Source organism: Lepidochelys kempii, chromosome 2, assembly GCF_965140265.1.
Source record: "Lepidochelys kempii isolate rLepKem1 chromosome 2, rLepKem1.hap2, whole genome shotgun sequence".
Taxonomy (NCBI): Eukaryota; Metazoa; Chordata; order Testudines; family Cheloniidae; genus Lepidochelys; species Lepidochelys kempii.
The window spans coordinates 250,582,551-250,604,362 of NC_133257.1; the positions used below are offsets into that span (position 1 = coordinate 250,582,551).

At 38.9% G+C, this 21,812-nt stretch overlaps 1 protein-coding gene across 3 annotated transcripts in view; it reads right to left on the reverse strand.

The window, feature by feature from the left end:
* The window catches only part of UBE3C (ubiquitin protein ligase E3C), a 168,632-nt gene that overhangs the window by 44,089 nt on the left and 102,731 nt on the right, over positions 1-21,812 (reverse strand). For all 3 annotated transcript variants that reach the window (XM_073334553.1, XM_073334552.1, XM_073334554.1), the window contains 2 exons: positions 15,188-15,320; positions 7,831-8,078 (listed from right to left, as the gene is read on the reverse strand). In XM_073334553.1, the coding sequence (XP_073190654.1) occupies positions 7,831-8,078; positions 15,188-15,320 (381 nt within the window). The remainder of the gene's footprint in view (positions 1-7,830; positions 8,079-15,187; positions 15,321-21,812) is intronic.

Consider the following 21,812-nt stretch of genomic DNA (forward strand, 5'->3'; position numbering starts at 1 on the left):
GTTGGTACTAAGTTGAGTACTTTGTAATCAAAAGATAATTGGTTATGTTAAGTAAACCAGCACACAAAGGAATTAGCTGGTTGAATAACTATGTTAGAAAATAAGTTCATACCAATGTATGTAAATATTCATAAACAGGCTGAGGACCTCCTTTAAAATATCTCAGGAGTTGCATATATTCTGTCACAATTAATGGAATATGCAACTTCCATACTCTTATTTTGGTGATTTACTATTTTGACCCTTTTAAACAGATCAGGAAACTTAGGGAAAAAATGATCTGCTAAAAAGAGATATTTTTCTTTTCTGAACAATCTTTTAAACTGCTTACTTCTCTTTTTAAAGTCATCGTACGGAAGATTCATGTCATTTTTGACCAAACACAAAAGTACCATGAGTTTAAGCAATACTTGACTCCTTGATTCCATTTTGTTGTTTGGAAATAGAACTTTGGAAATGATTGAAATAATGAGTTTGCACAAACAATCTACTTGTTTGTTAGCATGCTAATTCCACACCCACCTTTCTGGGAATTAATGCTGGTCAATGGAGCTTGCACTACAAATGAATAATACAGTTGACTGATTTAAGCCAAACCAGAGTAGATCTTTACTAAATGGACAAAACTAAAGGGAAAAAAGTATAGCCTACAAATTAGGAAAAAATTCTGACAGAGAAAACAGGCAGAAGACAACTACCACGATAATGTATGGTGACACTATGGGCGCTACAGCAGCACAGCTAGTGTGCCATAACTTAGACACTTCCTACAGCAAAAGAAGGGGTTTTTCCATCACTATAGGAACTCCACTTCCCCATGTGATGGTAGCTAGGTCAATGGAAGCATTCTTCCATCAACTTAATTGTGCCTACACCAGGGGTTAAAATCAGCATAACTACACCACTCAGGGGAGTGAATTTTTCATGCCTCTGAGCTCCACAGCTATGTCGACCTAACCTTTATGTGTACACTAGGCCCACATGTGGTGATTGAGGCACAATGATTTTAGCTATTAAAATGAATAAGTTTAACTGCTATCTCTGTAGTCTTTTCCTACTCTTTCTTTGTTTTCCCTATTCGTCTTTTTAGTGCAGGGAAGTATGCATGTGTGTGTTGTTTAAAACTCATTTACTCAAAGCCTTCATATGTATTCTGTACATGATTTAGGAGTTTAGGCCATAATCCAATATGCACTGTAGCCAATGGACAGGGTCCGATTGATTTCAATGGGTTTTATATTAGTCCCTAAGACAATAAAAAAGCATTTTAGTTCATCTGTAAAGGAATAGTGTAAAGGCCAATAAGATTAAAATTGGACCTATGGATAATATCTTGCACAATAACAAATGAACTAGTCTATAATCTTTCTAGTTTTGGATTAGCTGTATTTTCAGGAATTCTGCACATTGTATATGAATCCTTAATTATAAACAAATATGCAACCTTGTGCACTATTTATCCCATTAGGTTCGTCAATTAAAATCACAAAGCAAACTCTTCATATTTCAGAAATGTAATTCATTACATTTCATTAGAATCAATAATTAATTTTTCCCTATTTCAATTTGATTTAGTCATATGCCATTTAGCATTTGACCCAATACCTTTTCATTCAGTAGTTATCTAATCTTACTGAAAGATACAGCTTTAAAACTTCACTTGTCAAATATCTAAGCTTAATATAACACTCTTAGATCTCATTGCACATAGTCCACCATAATCAGATCACCACATATATTAAAAAAACTATAGTATGTTGTGCAATCAAAGCAACTGAGAAAATACCTTCTTTAATATGCATCAATATAATGCCCACAAGGTCATAAATTATTTCAGTCCTAAATTAATATTAATTGCTGTGATTGATCTTTATCATAGATTATTAACAATGTCCCTGCATACTATCATCAAAATATTACTACCAATTTTTAAAAAGTTTAACATCTTTTCCTCTCTACCTAACATGTCCTCAGAATGCTGCTTTACCACTCATTTAGTTCCCATACAGACAGGCTTTCATAATTCAAAGCAAGCAAAAAACAAACCCTTCATTCTGTGACCTGCCACCTTTCTAAGAAATAGGATACACCATGACAAAACAAACTCAAACTTCTTTTTACAAATCTTCAGTGTCTTCAGAGGACTTTTGGTTCTGATTTCTGCAAAAAAGCTTCACATTGATAGATCACACAAATGAATCAGGACCACCGATCCATGGCTCACTAGTCCTCATCAATGGTCTAGAGGCAAAGAGCACAAATAGAGGAGATAGCTCATTCGGTCTTGGGAACCAGTTGTGTGTAAGTGTAATGGAATACTAGTGTCTGAAGCAATCAAAAATCCTGTCAAAGACATTAGAAGTCACACATGACAAAACAGTCTTATATTCAGAACTATCAGACCTGCTCCAAAACGGAAGTAGTAAGAAACCATAAAAGTTCTAGTTCCAAACATGAGGACTAACAAGTTGACTTCTGTTCAACAATCTTTCAGCCACATCTCTAAACTAGCTAGTGATTCTGCATAAGAATGTAACAACTAAAACTGTCAAAAATCCCGTCTTTTATAATCTAGTGTATAATGTCAAGGTTCCAAATTATATATTTTGACTATTTATCCCTGACAATTCTGATTTCTGATCCTTCTTTGGTCATTGACTGTGAACCACTTCACTTTTCTGCCTCAGATTCCACTTCTGTAAAATGGGGGCTGTTATAGTTATAAGGATGTTGTAAGACTGATTTATGTTTTCAAAGCACTACGTCAGTGCTAAGTATTTTTATAAGGGGTGTATATTTAGGTTGCCTAACACTTTCCATTATTAAAAAAAATTGTAACCTTTTTTGAGAAGCTTTAACACCTCCATGTTTGCAGCAGATCTTTGAAATTAATCAGATAGAAAGTTCTTCGGCTACAGAAGTGACTTTTCACTGTCCCATGAAATTCCATTCACATTTAGCTGATTTAGAAACTGTCACAAATCACCATTTTCCTTCTCTTTCTTGTGTTGCTCAAGAAAATTTTGGCAGCCTAACAAAACAACTGAACAGTAACATTCTAAAGAGCCACACTGCTGCCAAAGCAGCAGAAACTGTACTGGGAAATCTAGGAGCTGACAGAACAGCGGTTGTGGAAGGGGAGGGAAAGGAAGCTAAGCCAAGCCATATACTTCCACTCCCCTTCTCTCCTATCCCCAGAGCACATGATAACAGCATCCCATTCACAGCTCTGGAGGCAGGACAAGGAACGGGAGCGTCTCACCTCGCACAGAGGAGGACAGAAAGAGAGCTAGGCTGAGCAGGATCCCCCTTAACCTTGGATAGTCCATATCACCGGCAGTCCACCCCCCTCTGAGAGATAATAGCCTTCTCCTACTGCCAGCTAATGTAGTTAGTCCTGTAGCTCAAGTGGTAGAAGTCTGTGCTGCAGTGCTAAAGGGTCAAGATTCAAACCCTGCTAATAATGCATAGTTTTTACAGTTGTACACAGAAGAATTATTTAAAAAAAAACTAGGCAATTACTTATGATCGACAATTATTACTTTCCACAGGATCGCCGCCCTGACTCATTCAGTGTACAGATTAAATGCACAAAGGGGCAGAAATAAATTTGCATGGGCAACTGTAAATCTTGCATTTCCAAACTTTCAACTGCTTAACTTTGCAACCTAAATAATTAACAGGTTTTTGGTAGCAATTTTGTAATTATCTAGATTTAAAGAGCTTCAAAATATAAGATTTAGAAGACATTTTATTAATCCTTTGCCCAATTTTATTAATCAATCAAATAGCATTGTGGATATATGTTATTAAAAAACCTCTGACAGGAAACAGAAAAAAGTAAATCCAGTTATGAATCTACACAGATCTACAAAGTCAAACACACTTCGCTAATAGCACTGAAGGGTTACTGGGATACATAGAATTTATGTAAATTATTAAATTTTAATGTATTTGTTTTCTGATAACACTGAAACTTTTTAAGTGAGAGTTTTCAGTGGCAACACTATCTTTTGGTTTATGCAAATAAGAAATTGCTGTGCATGCCTGATTGCTTCCTTTGCAGTATTCCTATTTTATTTACAAAAAAGCTTTTAATAATGTACTACTGCTTTTAAATAATTCTGCGCAAATGCATAAAATGAAGCATTTCTGGAAATGGATGAATGACTATTCAATAATGTCTAACTCAGACCATAATACTGGCAGGTACTGAATAGTAAGGCCGTGCCTTATCTTTCTGTTTAATGAATCAGCTCTCTAAACATGCCAGTAAAAAGGTGTCTCTGCACCTGGGTAGAGCTAATTATTAAATAACACTGTCACTTCATACCTTATGCAAACATACTGCAAATACAACAATAATCTATGCCTTCAAAATGTTAAATGATATATTCTCTGATTTCAAAGGGCAAAAACAAAACACTTGTTCTGATAGAGCTCTTTCTAAACAAAGGACAGCATCACTTTTTCTTTGTGACTTCTCATGCCCTTATATTAATATTTAAGATGCAATCACAGAAGTGCTGTTAACTGATAATAAATAAAATTAAGGGTCCAATATTGCAATCAGTTTGTGGAAAAATAGTTCCAATAAATACACGCATCTCCCAACCCTGTCTGCTCCCAGATCAACTCCAACTTCTTTTGGAGCTCCAAGAGGCACCTTTTGAGCACTCAAAAGAAGAGACTGCAGGCAGCTTTTAAACAATTGTGATTCCTCCCACCCTCCAGCCCCCAACAAACTTATAGTTGCTGGGCTCTGCAGACCAGGGAGAGAACGAAGTCATGAATCTATAGGCAGGTCAGACCTACAATATTTTCCATAGTTCAGGGCTATTTGGATGTGAGGTTTGGCTTCGGCCCACTCCTAATTATAGTGTGTCCTTCAAAAATGGATACGTTGCTTTAATGCAAGTGGCTGATTTGGAGTCTTCCCTGTTTCACAAGTCTTCATGTAGTGATCATTTGGATATTCTAAAGGTGGAGGGTTGCCCAAATTAATTTTTAGACCAGAATTCCATTCTTTTGCTATTTTTAAGAGGGCACTGTCGGGTTAAAAACAAATGTTTAAAAAAATGTTCTTACTTGCATTAATGATGTCGTTTATTAAAACTGGACCATTGTTCCAAAAGTTTACTTTTCACAGAATTTTTGCATTTTTCTAACCCGTTTTTAGTCCATGTATAATATTTTTTTTTATTCTTATGCACTGAATTATTTTTCTTCCAAAAAACCTGCTTCCACAGAACTTTAAAAAAAAATCATACCAACATTTCTGTGAGTTAATCAATGGCATAACACTTTGTTTTTTTCAGTCCTAAATTTTGGACCAATTGACCTGGCAGTGGTGTAACTTCCCTACTCTGCTCACATACATTGCAAGTGGGGGCTCAACTCACCACCCCTTGTACACTTGTGGTTTTGTGCACACTCACTCCTGTGCACACATTTTTCCAGCATCTGGATAGTCTCACGAAGTAGAGAAGGACTAAAAATACAGAATCCATCTGAATGCATGATGAAAGTTTTCCTTTAAACTCAAATATGGAGAGTAAAATTTTCAAAATCGGAGACTTCAGAGCCTTAATCTCATTGAAAGTCAATGGGAGTTTTGCACCAGTCCCAAAATTACTTTTGAAAATCGGATACTAGGTGCCTTTAAAAATTTACCCAGAGTTTTACCAATTAAAACAATAGCAATCATTGCTATGTTTATGGTTGAAATACAAATGCTCAAAATTACTGGTTAGAAGTCCCTGGCTTTAAAGAATGTTAACAAGAACTATACTCAATGCTCTTTGTAACGCACTCTCAATACCAGAGCTGGCCGGAAAACAGCAACAAATTTTAGCAGAAGTCATAGTGAAATTAAGCTCCCATTTCTCATTAAACTTTCATTTTCATTACCAGCTAGCTACATTCAGCAGTAATTTATTGTAGTTTGGCTTTCCACAGCATCAAAATCCAAAGCCTCCAAAATATGGTACCAAAATTATAACACAGATGCACAGTAAATGATAAACTCAAACACTGTGAAAGTTACTATATAAATAATACTCCTTATCAGCTCCCTTCTATGCTAAATTCTTCATGAACATCCTCATTACAACCAAACAACTGGCACCCAAATTTTTTCCCTTTTAAAAATAAAAATGAAGAAAGATTTTTCAGAGCTGTGTTGAGGATTAGCTATGGAATACTATTGCCAGTGCAAGATGTACAGCTAAATTCCTGGAAAACAGCTCTTTACATTTCTCAATATATTCTAAAGGAAACATTTCCTTTTCTCTCCACCCTCTGAACTATCAACACAGTCAATACCTACACATACAATTGGGTATTTATCTACTTCAGTTACTTAAAGTGTGGGCCAAAAACCAGAGAATTAAAATATTATTTCCTCTATAGTACGTGGCACTAAAATTTAACACATTATTTATTATTGGTAGTACTGTACCCCCAGACATGGACCAGGACTCCAGTGTGCTCAGAGCTGTACAAACCAAGAACGTAAGGACAGTCCCGACGCCCCCAAAAGCTTACAATCTAAGACAAGAGAAAATAAAAGGATACAGACAGATGGGGGAGCACAAGGAAACAATGAGACAAAATTGGTCAGCATTATAGGCAGCGGTCTCAGAACACCAGCAGCCTAATTGATGTCAAGTTTTTTGAAGGCATCATAGAAAAGGAGAGTTTAGAGAAGGGATTTAAAGGAGGATAATGAGGTAGCTTTGTCATTGTTTACAGTGACCTCCACCCAAGAAAGAAGCAGCATAGGAAAAAGCACAAAGGTACTTGCTTGAAAATTTAACAAGTGGAAAATGAAGACTGGCATCATGAGCCAATCAGAGGCAGGAGTCAACATCTCAATAGCAAATGAGAAATGATATTTCAGGGTGGGGACCGGCTGCTAAGGGCCTTTAAGTGAAGATCTTTCCAACAGCATTCTGAATGGATATGAGGGGGGCAGGATTCCATTTGTCAAGGAGAAAATTAAGCTGCAGTAATTGAGATATGTGATGATGAGAGCCTGAATGAGAGTTTTAGCCTGGATTGATAGGGAAGGTTTGTATCTTAGAGATTTTATGCAGAAAGTGTCTGCAAGATTTAGTCTGGATGTAAGGACCTAGAGAGAGGTCCAAGTCAAATATGATGCCCTGGTTGGAATCCAATAATGAGTAGGAAAAGAAATTGAGAACGAGAACTTAACTCAGTATTACATTATGCACCTTTTCTGTATGGTATCATTAGGTCACATTGGTTAGAAATGATCAGAGCAACAGTTCTGAAATTTAGCAATGTGCCTCGTGTAACCAAAAACCTGCTAATTCCTGCAAATATTCATTTCACATAACTGGCATGATGAAAAAATATTTGCAGCCAAACTCTTGAGAATACTGTAGTTTCTAAAACCCTGATACACAATGACTTGTGCATGTGAGTACTTCCATTGGCTTCAATGAGACTAACCTCGTAGTTAAAGCTAAATATGTAATTCAAAGCTTGGCTGGATTGGGACTTAATGCCTCTAATTCTCTTCTCATTTCAACTGTATAACTATCATTAACATTAATGAGAATTATGCAGGTGCATCAATAATCTAGCTATACAGCCAGTGAGTAAATAAAGTGGCAATATTATTTACATTACCCTTAAATAAAAATATTCCCTTCCCTCCAAACTGACAAAGAAAAACATTAAACTTCCCCAACTTACTCCTCCTTTCTTAAATTTACTTTTTTAAAAAAGCTTCCACTGTAAATTATCTTTTTACTCCTACTGTTATGTATTGTACAACAATAATTTTTTTTAAAAAGTTTTCACCTTTCCAAGCATCCTTCCTAGGAAGTAATAGTGTCTGGCATAAGAATCTCCAACGAGCATCTGTGCAGCAGGGTTGGGGTAAAGAAGTCCTTCATTAGTGGTCTTAAAAAATCCCTGGTTAGGATTAAATCCTGATTTAAGCAGTTCATTCAGAAATTCTCTAAAAATTCCACCACCATCAATACCAGCTTCATCCAGGCCATGTGCGTTAAGTAAATGAACACGAATTCGCTTTTTCAGATCAGGTTCTGGGGGGAAAAAGTTGAGAAGAAAAGTCACATACAAGAACCTATACAAAGTTTGTTTCAGGGAAAAAAACACACACACACTACATTTAGATGTCAGTACAGATATATAAGTGTATTGTGCTGTTGCAGAAATCTATTATTGGCTTGAGTTTGAGATGGCTGCATTACTCAAAAGCAGGGAAGTAACTTATGAATAATACAGCTCATCCCAAATGAATCCTACGAAGACTTCATACCAAACCACCTGGCCACATATACTGTTTATAAAACTTATTTTACAGAAAAACTATTGTACACAAGTTTTATAGAGTAACAGTGGTACCATTTCGGGTGTCTCTCCACCTGTCAACCGAGTCTCCTTTTGCATAATAAATTAAACTATAAGGGCCTCAAAGGCAGGGAGAAATTATAGCAACCTCCATGAATTTTTTTAAATAGCTACTCTTTACAGAATAACGGTGGAAGTTTAAGACCCAATATCTTCCAATTTAGCAGGTTTAGAAACAAATGCTGTGTATCCCACTAGAAAATAGGACTGTCCAGCTCCTCCACTAGATAAAACATTTTTAGTCCAGATGCATGGTTCATGAAATACTGGATCTTAAATCTGTCACTAGTTCAGGGCTGAATATTATCCATCCTGCACCTTAGATCTTAGTCAGGGTTATTTTTTTTAATTAAAATGGAAGGCTGCTGTTTGAAAGCTGCTCAGAGATTTGGAATATCAGCAGTCATCTCAGTGAGATGATTTATGAGACCAAGTCCAGTTGACAAAGTGAAAAAATATCACATACTGTACACACACACACCCCTACCTGACAGGTGTGGTGTGTGAGTGACACTGATCATGCCCCTTCAAACCTCCTTATCTGTACTCTTCAATACTCTTCACATTAAGTTCCTGATCCTGCTATTTGTTGCAGGTGGATAGACTGCTGTGCCCATATATAGCCCCAGTGAAGTCTTCACAGGACAAAATTGGGGCCTAAACCACCTCTCTTACTAGGAACACTTGACAGCCAGTTGTAAAGAGCTAGATTTTTTTTCTTTCCTTTTTTAAAAGTCTGCCTGAAAGTTTTCTTTCTTCCAAAATTATTCCTACCCAAAGCAGAGGATGTGCATTATTCAGTCCAGGACCAACACAGGTGTAAGGTTTGAAATTTCATAACATATAATGGTTGGAAACAGGAGATTTATTCCATTGCACTGGGTAGAGTTCTAATAGGATACATAACACTTGCTCCTAGGCCTGTCTAGATTATAGACCTTAAAAGTATAGGATTAACTAGGTATGTGTCAGAAGGATTTCTTACATTTCATTAGCTGTAATGAACTGTGGAAAGTTGGACTCAGGGTATTTAGGGAGCCAGGCTTTACAAGGGAGGGTACGAAATATAGTACCCATTATTTTTTCCTCTCTAAAACATTTCAGAAATCATATTTCTATAAAACGTGTAGCGTATATATGAAGCACAATCAAGCGGGAAGAAGGATATAAACTTTTTCATCAGCACTTGTTTGAGCCGACTCATGTCATTCTGTTGTTGATCAATGTGACCAATACCAAACAAATGCTGATAAAGCTTTATTCCATTGCAATACGTACTGTATATAGCACATCACATATGTAGGTAATATTCATGGGATAAATTGCAGTATCTTGTAATAAACGCCAGCTTTACATGCATTCTGCCCAAAAGTCCATCTCACTGGAACTACTGTTAACATTCCAGTTCTCTGAGCAACTTCACTCCAGCTACTTAACCAAAAAAAAAAAAAAATCCACTAGTCAGAAAAATGTTTTCTGCTTTCTCCCACTACAGAAGGCCCTCTTCCACAAAGTCATATTGGCCTGAGACGTAGAATGGACAGTGTTCAGCTTGGTACCAATGACAGCTGTAAGGTCAATACCTTATGACGATTCAGAGATAGAAAAGGGTGGAGGAGAAAAAATAGTCCCAGTAAAACTTTCAGAAACTCAAACAATTCTAAAATAATTTTTCCACAACATATATGATGACATCTACAGTATACGTGTAGGTGTGGTATGGGGTCAGGATTTTATCAACACTTGTTTGATGTGGCCTGCATTATTCATGACTTTGCCACTCATGATCTTGAGGTAGTCCTATTAATACATATAAGGGGTCTTTGTCTCCAAAATCTCAAATCCATTTCACTCCTATTTTTTTAAATGATCTAGACTGAGTAAGGTACCACTGAAGCATTACTTTATAATGATTCTCTTTTACTTGAGTGCATATGGAAAAACTGGCTGCCTTCTTCCAAAATCAATGCCCATTGCTCTTTTGTGATCTCTTTTTTTATTGATTACTCCTAAACCTCATCTATGTGCACTCAATCTTCCAGGTCCATTGTAATCAATTCAGTCTATGACCCTGAAACTATCCCTGTTACAGTTTCTAGGAATTTCTTCTTTTCTATACTGCTACACTATATCTGAACCACACCGAATCTAACTAGAACTATTCCATGCAACTAAACAGACTCAAAAATAAACAATGAAAAAAAATATATAAATAAAATGTTTATCACCCACTATAGCTGCTGTTGATTAAACCAGATTCCACATGTACAGCGTTTTCGACTGAAACTGAACAATATTTAAATATATATAGAGAGAGAGCACATTAAAAACATTTTCCTCCTCCTATTGCAAAAGGGGAAGGGAATGTGAGGTAGGGGGTGGAAAATAGTCTATAATAAGCATGTAAACAATTATTCTGTGTTTGGAATGTATCCATATCTGGCATGGAGGGGTCACCTCTAGGGGGTCAAAGGATAGTTCAAACTCCATGCTCATTCTGTGTCTTCAATGATATTACCAACAAGTGTGTCAATTGATAATACATGTGACAATAGTTTGGGGATAGTAACCCTTGTCCATCTGGAAATGGATGAGACCACCTATTTCATAAAGGTCAAACAGCCATCATCAGTAACCGCATCTGGTCACTTCTGATGTAGTAATCTGAGCTTGTAAATTAGAGGTGAAAAACTTCATACCATTACTAGAACCCCTTCAGTGTAAATGGCTTTTAGTCTCGTTTGACTCATAGACAGTGATCTTTAAAATGAAAACAGGTTATACATGTATTGAAGGGAAAGCAACAATAATATGAAGACTTACTTAGCCCTTTTATCCACAGAATTCAAACACTTTTTTAAAAAGTACATAAAAGTAAGAGTGGAGCAAAGAGTGGGAAAAAAAGTCTGCAAATATTAGTTCAGATTCAAAAATAAAGTTTGGTTTGACTCTGTTCTTGAACCTTCTTGTTTGCATTCTGTGACCATAGGAGAACTGAAGCTTTAACAGAGTGAATTCTTGCAAAAAGCTCCTTGAAGCTTGAATAAACAAGTACTTGCTGAAAGCAAATTTTAAATTGTTTGTAAAAATTCACAATTCATGCTATGTTGATTAGTTACATAAGCTACCTAGTCAGAAATAGCATTGTGACTTATGTAATAATCAACCCAGCGTGAATTGTGAATATTCATAACAGACTGTCTGAACAATTTGCAGACCAAGATTTATTTGCCGAAAAAAATTACAATTTTGAATAATGAAAAAACATTTGAAAATTTCATATTTTGTTTGCTTTCTTTTCCTGTTTGTAAAGTTCAATAATTTTTTAACCAACTACTCTCAGAACTCTAGTATCATCGCCATTTTTGCAAAGGCACACTGAAGTTACGTGACTTGCAGAAGGTCACATGCCTCTTGAGTATATGACAGCCATGGACAGAATTCAGGTCTCAACTACCAGTCCTGTGACTTATCCATTTTTAACCACCACCACACCAAAGGTTAACAAATGCACACAAAAATATACAAGATAATTCGCCTTCTGTTCCTACAGCAAATACAATCAACAATTGGAGCACACATCAGATAATGCAGGAGTGCTTGTCGTATGTTGCCATATTGTATACCTCTTCTTAAAAAGAGAGAGGATACACTACAGACCCAACCTTCAATACCACATTTTCCCTGAAGCAACTATAAATATCTAGTTACAGGAAAGAGTAACATTAGGACTATATTAAGGCAACCAACTGAAAACAGTAATTTAATAAAATACAGTATATTTCCCTTTCCTTTTAAGCATGAAAAAGATCTACCAAACAAGTCAGTGTTTAAGGAGATTAATTTAGTAGCTTTGAAGTTATAAAAGTTTAAATCTAGCAAGGCAGATCCGATTCCCACCCCCACCCCCCGCCCCGATTACTTCAAATTTAGTAGAGTTTAAAACATCATGGGGTTGTGAAGCACTTTAGCTTTGCGTCTCTCTCACTTGTAGGTGCCAGAGATCTCAGAGTTCGGGATACGTTGACAGTCAGAGCTAACAGGTCAAAAGGATAGTTTTGTGTCATGGGATAGAATGCTGGGAGATCTAAGTTTTACTAATGGCTCGAACACATACCCTTTCTATCCCAATTTCTCCATCTGTAAAATGATGACACCACCTCACTATTTCACAGGGGGAATCATGTAGCTTAATTCAATACTTGATGTGCTTCCAGACCTTCAGATAGAAGATGACACATCAGAGCCAAGTAAAAAATTTTGTATTATAAAAATGCTTCAGCATTAATAACCTTAATTAATAAATTAATCTTCATAATAAAGATTCTCTAAGTTAAAGAGAAGTCAAAGAAAACAGTTTCACTAGTTTACATTAAGTTAAAAAAAATTTGTTTGGTTTTTTAGACCAATGTGCGTAGGTTATAATAGCTAGCATTCAGTATCAGAATCAATGCACTGCATCTCAAACTTGGAAAAGTCAAACTCTGGACTTTTCAACTAGAAACAATCAAACTACTGAACTGATTTTCCTCAAACTTTGATTGTTTTATATAACGTACAGATACAATTTAAACCACATTTGAAGACTCTATGCAATGCATCTGAACTTCATATACATTTATATAAGAAATTCCAGAACATACTATTATTATTAATACAGTGTCAAACCTCTGGCCCAGGAGGCACTCGTAGCCCTCAAGGGCTACTGAGTTAAGAAGAAAACATGTATTTGATTGTGAATGGAAAATGTGTTCCGTGCAGTGTGCCTTGAACTTGTAAATTTAAATATTTGAATTAATCCCATCACTATGAGAAAGAGATAGAGGGTAACACTCCACAACTGCCTCCCCTGCCTCTTCGGTAACACTCCTCTTGTGAACTGGGAACATTCTGAGCAGTTGTCCCATCCCTGCTGCAATTACTCAGCAATTCCCCTGCTGGCCACCTGCTGCACTACAGGAGAAGGAAGAGAGTAGCTCAGAGTGCTCACTGCCTACTTACCTGCCAGGCTGTAGGAGCCCAAGCAAAAACAGTATAAGATGTTAACTGGCTCTGTCTGAGCATAGAGAAGAGTCTAGCAAAGAACAGCTCCTGTCCCACATAGCCACCAAGGGTAACACAAGAGAGGTGTAAAGCAGAAGCTGAAAACCAACAACCAGTTATGGCTCCCTGACTTTTTATTCTTGGGGACTACTCCAACTTGCACCAGCAGGCAATAGTCCCTTAGGGTCCTTACAGTAGCTGAGGACTGCCAGAGCACATGATATCCCAGCCACGCCCCTCTATGCCTCTTACATCAGTGGATGTGGGAAACGAGGTACAGCAGCAAGCTATGCCAGTTCTATACTAATTGAGGATTCCTCCAAGCCAAAGAAAATCCCCAGCAAGGAACTCATAAGGTAGTGGGGTGAAGCTGAAGCTGGTTCTTTTGCAGTGCTTTGGAAAGATATTAATAGAATCATATAAAAGTATGCCTACAAGGGACCTTGAGAAGTGATCTAGTTCAACCCCCCTGCATTGATGCTGGAACAAGTATATCTGGACCATCCCTGACAGATGTCTGTCCAACCTGTTCTTAAAAACATCCAATGACAGATTCCACAACTTCCCTTGGAAGCCTATTCCAGAGCTTAACTATCCTTATAGATAGAAAGTTTTTCCTAATATCTAACTTAAACCTCTTTTGCTGTAGATTAAGCCCATTCCTTCTTCAGTGACATGGAGAACAATTGATCACTGAACCCCCTTTGCTTCCCTTTTTAAAGACAGGTACTATGTTTGCTCTTCTCTAGTTCTCTGGGACCTCATCTATCCTCCAGGTAATTGCTAATGGTTCCAAGATTACTTCAGCTAATTCCTTAAGTACCATGGCACAAATGTCATCAAATCCTACTGACCTGAGTACATATAACTTATCTAAATATTCTTTCCCTATTCTGAGTTCCTTCCCCCTTTTTGTTAATATTAATTGTTCTTATCATCTTGTCACAATTAACCTTTTTTAAATGAAGAGTGAAGCAAAACATGCATTAACCACCTCAGCTCTCCTTTCCTCGTGAGTAGTGGACCTATACTTTACTTCATTTTTCTCTTGGTCCTAATGTATTTATAGAATCTCTTCTTATTGACTTATGTCCCTTGCTCAGGATTACTCATTTTGTGCCTTAAACTTTCTTCTTATATGCCAAAACTCCATATGTTTGGTGACGGCTTTCCACAAGTTAGGCCTCGTCTACTGTGGATTTTTAGCCACTGTTGCAACTACACAGGTGCACACCCCTATTGTAGACATTATTTACACCAACATAGCAGGAACCAGTTCACCTTAGCCCCACTCCCTTATAAGTCACACTATACCCAAGTAAGCTGTGTCTATGCTAGAGGTTTGAAACGGTTCAGCTAAAACTCATTGCAGACAAACAGCAAGGGTGAAAGCACAAAACAGGTTGTCAGAGAAACAGTCTTGTAAGGATGGAGATGGCACACAATGAATATTTAGTTTGAATGGGCTGAAGGCAAGAGATGTATTTGTCAAGGAGGTCAGAGAGGAGGAGGTAGCAATAATCAAGATGACAAACTTGAATGAGGATTTCATATGTGTGCGTGGACAGAGAGAACCTGGATTCTGGGGATGTTTGGTACTTCCGGGATAAGACGCTTCTTTTTTTAAAAAACCCAAACCTTCCAGTCGGGTAAAAGCAAATATATAATTATATGGTAAGATTTATACAACCAATCAATGTTATTTTTAGAATATTCTAGAACTTAAATGCAAACATACCATTTTCAGGGGAAAGTTTGTCATAAGCATCTTCATAAATATAATTTCTTCGGATAGTGACATTAATTCCATCCAGAAATGGACCATCTCCTTGAACTTCCTGTTTATCTGCATAGATTAGTCTTTGAAAGATCTGGTAAAAAGAGTAGAAAAAGAAATCAAATAATCATACTGAAATCTGCATTTTCAGTAAAGAGCGGTTACCACCTTATTAGTAACTATTGTTCTGCAACAGTTGCTTCTGTGCATTTGCAGGTATGAGATTCGGTGCCTCTAGTGGCCATTTATGGAACTGCATAACAAAGCTGTACCCGCTATGGGTGGGGGAAGACCACTCTTAAGACAACATAATGAGTTCCATCTGCCTAATGGAGTGCACCCCGCACTCCCTGACCATCTCAGTTGCTTCTGCCTAGATGTCAAAATTCTGACATACAAAGAACTCCAAGGCAGAAGGGAAAGTGGTGAGTAGTCTGAATGTACAGAGGCAACTCTCAAAAAACAAGAGTTACTAGTAAGTAACCCTTCCTTGTTCAAAGGCCTCCTCACTTATAGGAGATTAGCAAGCAGTGTCCCCAACAGAGAATGGAAGGCAAGGAGTTAGAGGCAAAAATGAACTGTAGCACCACTTTACCAAACCAAGCATCAGAGCACGATGCCAAGTCCAATTAATAACACTTAGTGAAAGTGTGACCAGAACTCAGTGTTGCTGCTTGGCAAATCTCTACAATAGGAACCTGTCTCAAACAAGCTAGAGAGTCCGTCATAGCCCTAATGGAGTGTGTTCTTAAGACAAGTGCTACCGGTTTTCTGGCTTAAGTATAACAATACTCACTACACCTCTTAATCCCGAGGGGAAAATTGTTAACTAAATGGTTCTGCCTTACACCTTTCCCCATGGCAACAATCAATGTTAGATTATTTTAAGGGCTTAGCCCTGTCCAGATAATAGCACAGAGCCCTTTTCATATCAAAGCAATATAAGATGGACTACCCTGGGTAAGCCTGGTTTCTGGAGAAGGAAACAGGGAGAGAGACATACTGCAACAGATGAAAGTCGATGCCACCTTCAGCATAAACCTGAGTTAGATCTCAAAACAACTTTGTCTTTATGTACTACTGTAAATGTTAGAAAGGCCATCAAGCTACTGAGCTTGTTAACCCTCCTAGCAGAGGTAATATCTATTAAAAATGCTGTTTTGATAGACAGGTATCTATGGAAGCTTGAGACGGGGCTCACCGGGTAGAACTACCAACAGTTAAAACCCTGGTCAAATTCTTGGCCAGGAAGGTCCTTTTGTGCTGGGAAAGGCATTTACCATCTCCTAAGAAATCTGGAGACTGTAGGATGAAAGAATAAAGACCTGTCTAACAAAAAAGTAAGAGGCAGAAACAGCAGCTTAATGAACCTTCAGGAAACTATGGCTAAACCTTGTGATTTAAAATACAAGAGATATTCAAACTGCTGGTTTCAGAGTAGTAGCCATGTTAGTCTGTATCCGCAAAAAGAAAAGGAGTACTTGTGGCACTTTAGAGACTAACAAATTTATTTGAGCATAAGCTTTCGTGACCTACAGTTCACTTCATTGGATGCATTCAGTGGAAAATACAGTGGGGAGATTTATATACATAGAGAACATGAAACAATGGGTGTTACCATACACACTGAAACCAGAGTGATCACTTAAGGTGAGCTATTACCAGGAGAGCGGGGGGGGGGGGGGGGGAGGGAAAACCTTTTGTAGTGATAATCAAGGTGGGCCAATTCCAGCAGTTGACAAGAACGTCTGAGGAACAGTGGGGGGCTGGGAGAGGAATAAACATGGGGAAATCGTTTTACTTTGTGTAATGACACATCCACTCCCAGTCTTTATTCAAGCCTTAGTTAATTGTATCTAGTTTGCAAATTAATTCCAATTCAGCACTCTCTCGTTAGAGTCTGTTTTTGAAGTTTTTTTGTTCTAGAATTGCCACTTTTAGGTCTGTAATCGAGTGACCAAAGAGACTGAAGTGTTCTCCGACTGGTTTTTGAATGTTATAATTCCTGACGTCTGATTTGTGTCCATTTATTCTTTTACATAGAGACTGTCCGGTTTGGCCAATGTACATGACAGAGGGGCATTGCTGGCATATGATGGCACATATTACATTGGTAGATGTGCAGGTGAACGAGCCTCTGATAGTGTGGCTGATGTGATTAGGTGTCCCCTGAATAGATATGTGAACACAGTTGGCAACGGGCTTTGTTGCAAGGATAGGTTCCTGGGTTAGTGTTTTTGTTGTGTGGTGTGTGGTTGCTGGTGAGCATTTGCTTTAGGTTGGGGGGCTGTCTGTAGGCAAGGACTGGCCTGTCTCCCAAGATCTGTGAGAGTGATGGGTCGTCCTTTAGGATAGGTTGTAGATCCTTGATGATGCGTTGGAGAAGTTTTAGTTGGGGGCTGAAGGTGATGGCTAGTTGCGTTCTGTTATTTTCTTTGTTGGGCCTGTCCTGTAGTAGGTAACTTCTGGGTACTCTTCTGGCTCTGTCAATCTCTTTCTTCACTTCAGCAGGTGGGTATTGTAGTTGTAAGAACGCTTGACAGAGATCTTGTAGGTGTTTGTCTCTGTCTGAGGGGTTGGAGCAAATGCGGTTGTATCGTAGAGCTTGGCTGTAGACAATGGATCGTGTGCTCTGGATGAAAGCTGGAGGCATGTAGGTAGGCACAGCGGTCAGTAGGTTTCCGGTATAGGGTGATGTTTATGTGACCATCACTTATTAGCACCGTAGTGTCCAGGAAGTGGATCTCTTGGGTGGACTGGTCCAGGCTGAGGTTGATGGTGGGATGGAAATTGTTGAAATCATGATGGAATTCCTCAAGGGCTTCTTTTCCATGGGTCCAGATGATGAAGGTATCATCAATGTAGCGCATGTTGAGTAGGAAGTGGATGTGTCATTACACAAAGTAAAACTATTTCCCCACGTTTACTCCCCCACCCCCACCTACTGTTTCTCACATGTTCTTGTCAACTGCTGGAAATGGCCCACCTTCATTATCACTACAAAAGGTTTTCCCCCACCCCCGCTCTCCTGCTGGTAATAGCTCACCTTACCTTATCACTCTCGTTACAGTGTGTATGGTAACACCACTGTTTCATGTTCTCTGTGTATGTAAATCTCCCCACTGTATTTTCCACTGAATGCATCCAATGAAGTGAGTTGTAGCTCATGAAAGCTTATGCTCAAATAAATTTGTTAGTCTCCAAGGTGCCACAAGTACTCCTTTTCAAACTGCTGGGTCTCCTTCGCATGATGGGGTTAACCCATTACTTTTCATCCAACACAAACCATTTAGTTCTTTCATGACTAACAGTACTGCTTGAACACTCCTACCTTTCATGGATCGTATGTGTTTGCTGACTATCCTTCACACAGATAGATGAAGCGTATTTGGCTCTTCTGGTGAAGAATCTTCCTTTATTGTTTAGAGAGGAGGTGTGGGCGCAGAGAGCAAGATGAATGGATGATTCTCTGATTAGTTGGAGAAGATCTGTATATCAATGTTGCCTAAGCCACATTAGTGCTATCAGTAGGACACTGGTTCTGTCCTCTCTGATCTTCCTTATGATTCTGGGTATCAAGGGAATGGGACAGAAAACGGAGAGATGATTGCTTCAATACAGAAGGAATGAATCCAATAAAGATTTCTTGCCACTTTAAGTCCTGGTGCAGGACAGATACTTGGCATTCTGACTAGACATGAATACTTTGATTAGAGGTTGACCCCACTTGAGTAAGAATGAAGACACTCCTGACCAGTTTAGGGACCATTTGTGTTTGTTGTAAGAGTTCATGCTGAGTGCGTCTGCATGTACATACTCCTTTTCTCCTGCTAGTGGGTGAATGTGCTGGTGTGCTGCTAATGGGTGAATGTGATGATGAATACATCAGAGGCACAGCTTCCTTGCCTCCATAGATGAAGTTAAGAATGTGCTCCCCATTTGTTGATGCACTACATGGCCGTGGTATTGTCTGTGAGCACTTGTACTACGCAATGTATGGACAGACACAACGCCTTTAGAACCCATCTTACAGACCTGCTCTTCAACACACTGATGTAGAATCTGGATTCCCAGGTGTTCAAGTGGCCATGTGCACCATAAACCAGAGTGCAGGCATCTGTGGTGACTGTAACAGTAGGGGATGGAGGAGTGAATTTTCTCTGATCTACCATCAATGAAGTTGTTGAAGCACCTGCAGGGACAAGATCAGCTTCCTTTTCAGACTGTGTACATTGGATCATCCAAGTTTAGTATTAATACTGGTACGAAGCAAGGCTGTCTCTTAGCCTTTGGCATTTTCTTCTCTATTCTTCTTAAGTACCCCTTTGGAAACGATCCATCTGGCGTACTTGTTGAATCAAGCATGGAAGGCAGCTTGTTTAACATCAGACAATTCCAGAGCAGAAGGCATGTCATCCAGCTTACTATTCAGGATCTGCTTTTCACAGGTGACACTGCATTCATCTCTAATTCACCTGATGAACTGCTGGTCATGGTGAACAAGTTTTCTGATGCATGCTCCCAATTTGGCACAATAATCAGTATTAAAAAAAACACTTGTCATGTCACAAGGTACCAACATTCCACCTAAAATCTTTGTCAATAATGAAGCTCTGGACAATGTGGATCACTTCTGCCATTTTGGCTCAATTCTTCCCAGCTCACTGAACCTTGATAGGGAATTTGATATGAGAATCGGCAAAGCTTCTGTTACCTTTGGAAAATTTAACCTCATGTGTTTGGAACAACAAGTTGCTAACCCTGAATACAAATGTGTGTCTGTTTGTTTATCAGGCTTGTGTCCTTAGTACCCTCTTTTATGTCTGTGAAAGTTCGGTTACCTACTCTAAGCAGGAGCGGAGACTGAACAGTTTCTGCTTCCGCTGTCTCAGAAAAATCCTTAGAGTTTCTTGGGACCAATGGATCACTGATAACAAGACCCTTGAGAGAACTGAACTACAGTCTATGCTGGACATTGACTGGCTTTGCTGGTTAGGACACGTGGAGTGCATGCCTCAATATCGTCTGCCAAAAGCTGTGCTTTATGGCCAACCTAAGAACTGTCTACAACGCAGAGGAAGGAGAAACCTCTGATACAGCGACAAGGTCAAGCAAGGTCTCTAGAAATTCAGCATTCCCACTGACAATTGGGAAAATCCTGCCAATAATTTTTCAGTTTGGAGAAGCCGTGTTAAGACTGGTGCAGTCACTTCAAAGAACCATCAGAGCATCCAGGCTGAGGCCCTCAGGTGAGGAAGGAAGCAGAGTACTTCAACTTCCATCTAATGAGTGGACCTGTAGCCAGATGGGAAGCTTTCCCACTTGCGCATTGGGCTCTTTTCCCATACCACTACTAAGCACCACTGACAGACAGACTTTGTCGCTTCTTCTTTCAACTGTCAAGATGTTGGATGGCCATGTATTAGATGTGTGATAAGACACTATCTAGTGTTGATGGTGAAGACAGAGAAAGCAAAATGTCCTTTGCTGGACTGAGTAAACCCAGGAGACTAGGAAAAGCAAATGTCTTTTTTCTGTGCTTCCATGATACTGAAAAGGGGCTTAGACTGTCTGAAATTCCAGTCTGTAACTGAAGGGTATTAGCCATTCTCCCCATCAACTCCTGAAATAATTTCTTGTCATCAGGAGGAGAGATGGACGAAGCCCCCATTTCATCTTCAAGTAATGTATGTTTCCTTTACTTCAAATAAAGTAATCTTTCCTCTATGGGAAATTGCTCCATTTCCTCTGGGCGTCTCCTCCCCGTTGTCAATCTTCTTGAGGAGGCAATAGTGCCAGTCGTATCTGTGCCAAATGAAACATGGGTGTCCTTGAAGGTAGCGGTGCCTGAGGTGAGTCAGCAGTCAGGAAAACTCTCAAGCCTTGACTGAGCTGCTTCAGTGCCGGGAGCGGCATTGGTGTCTACATTCTCATTAGTGTTGAAGTTAGGGCCATGCTAGTTTTGGCAGCATTGAGCAAAACTTTCACTGGCTCCTGAATGTGGGGCCACATTAATAATTGAAGAGGTCCCTTCATAAGACCTTTTCATGCATATGGAGTTTTTGGAGAGGGAAGGCAGCTGGGTTTTCTGGAGCAAATTGGAGGAGTAGCATATTCAATTCCAAGGAAATCCCATGCTCCTGAAGGATGTTTTGGATCAATACTGGCATTGAATATTGAAGTGCAGAGTCAAAACGCAGAGGTGTAGCCAAAAGCTTTGATAAACAAACCTCAGCCATGAGAGAGGAAAGTCAATGGTGTTAGAGGCATGCATGCCAGTGAGGTGTCCAAGTCACTCAGCACTGAAGCATCAAGCTGAGGAGGAATATATATTCAAGACAGGGTCGAGACTGGTAAAGTGTCTCCAAACACTGTATGAATCACAGAGGAGAATGAAAACAATGCCTCCCCCTTTGTTCTTCTCCTTGGACCCCTTCTGCAGATCAGACTACTTCTTCTTTTCCTTTCTCTTCCCCAAAACAGGGGCATTAAGGTATCTGTAAGCATGACTCTCTCTCTCTCGTGATGTCAAACTTTGCCAACTCTAAGGGCACTGAGGGAGTCTTTAGTGTCATCGCAGTCTGAG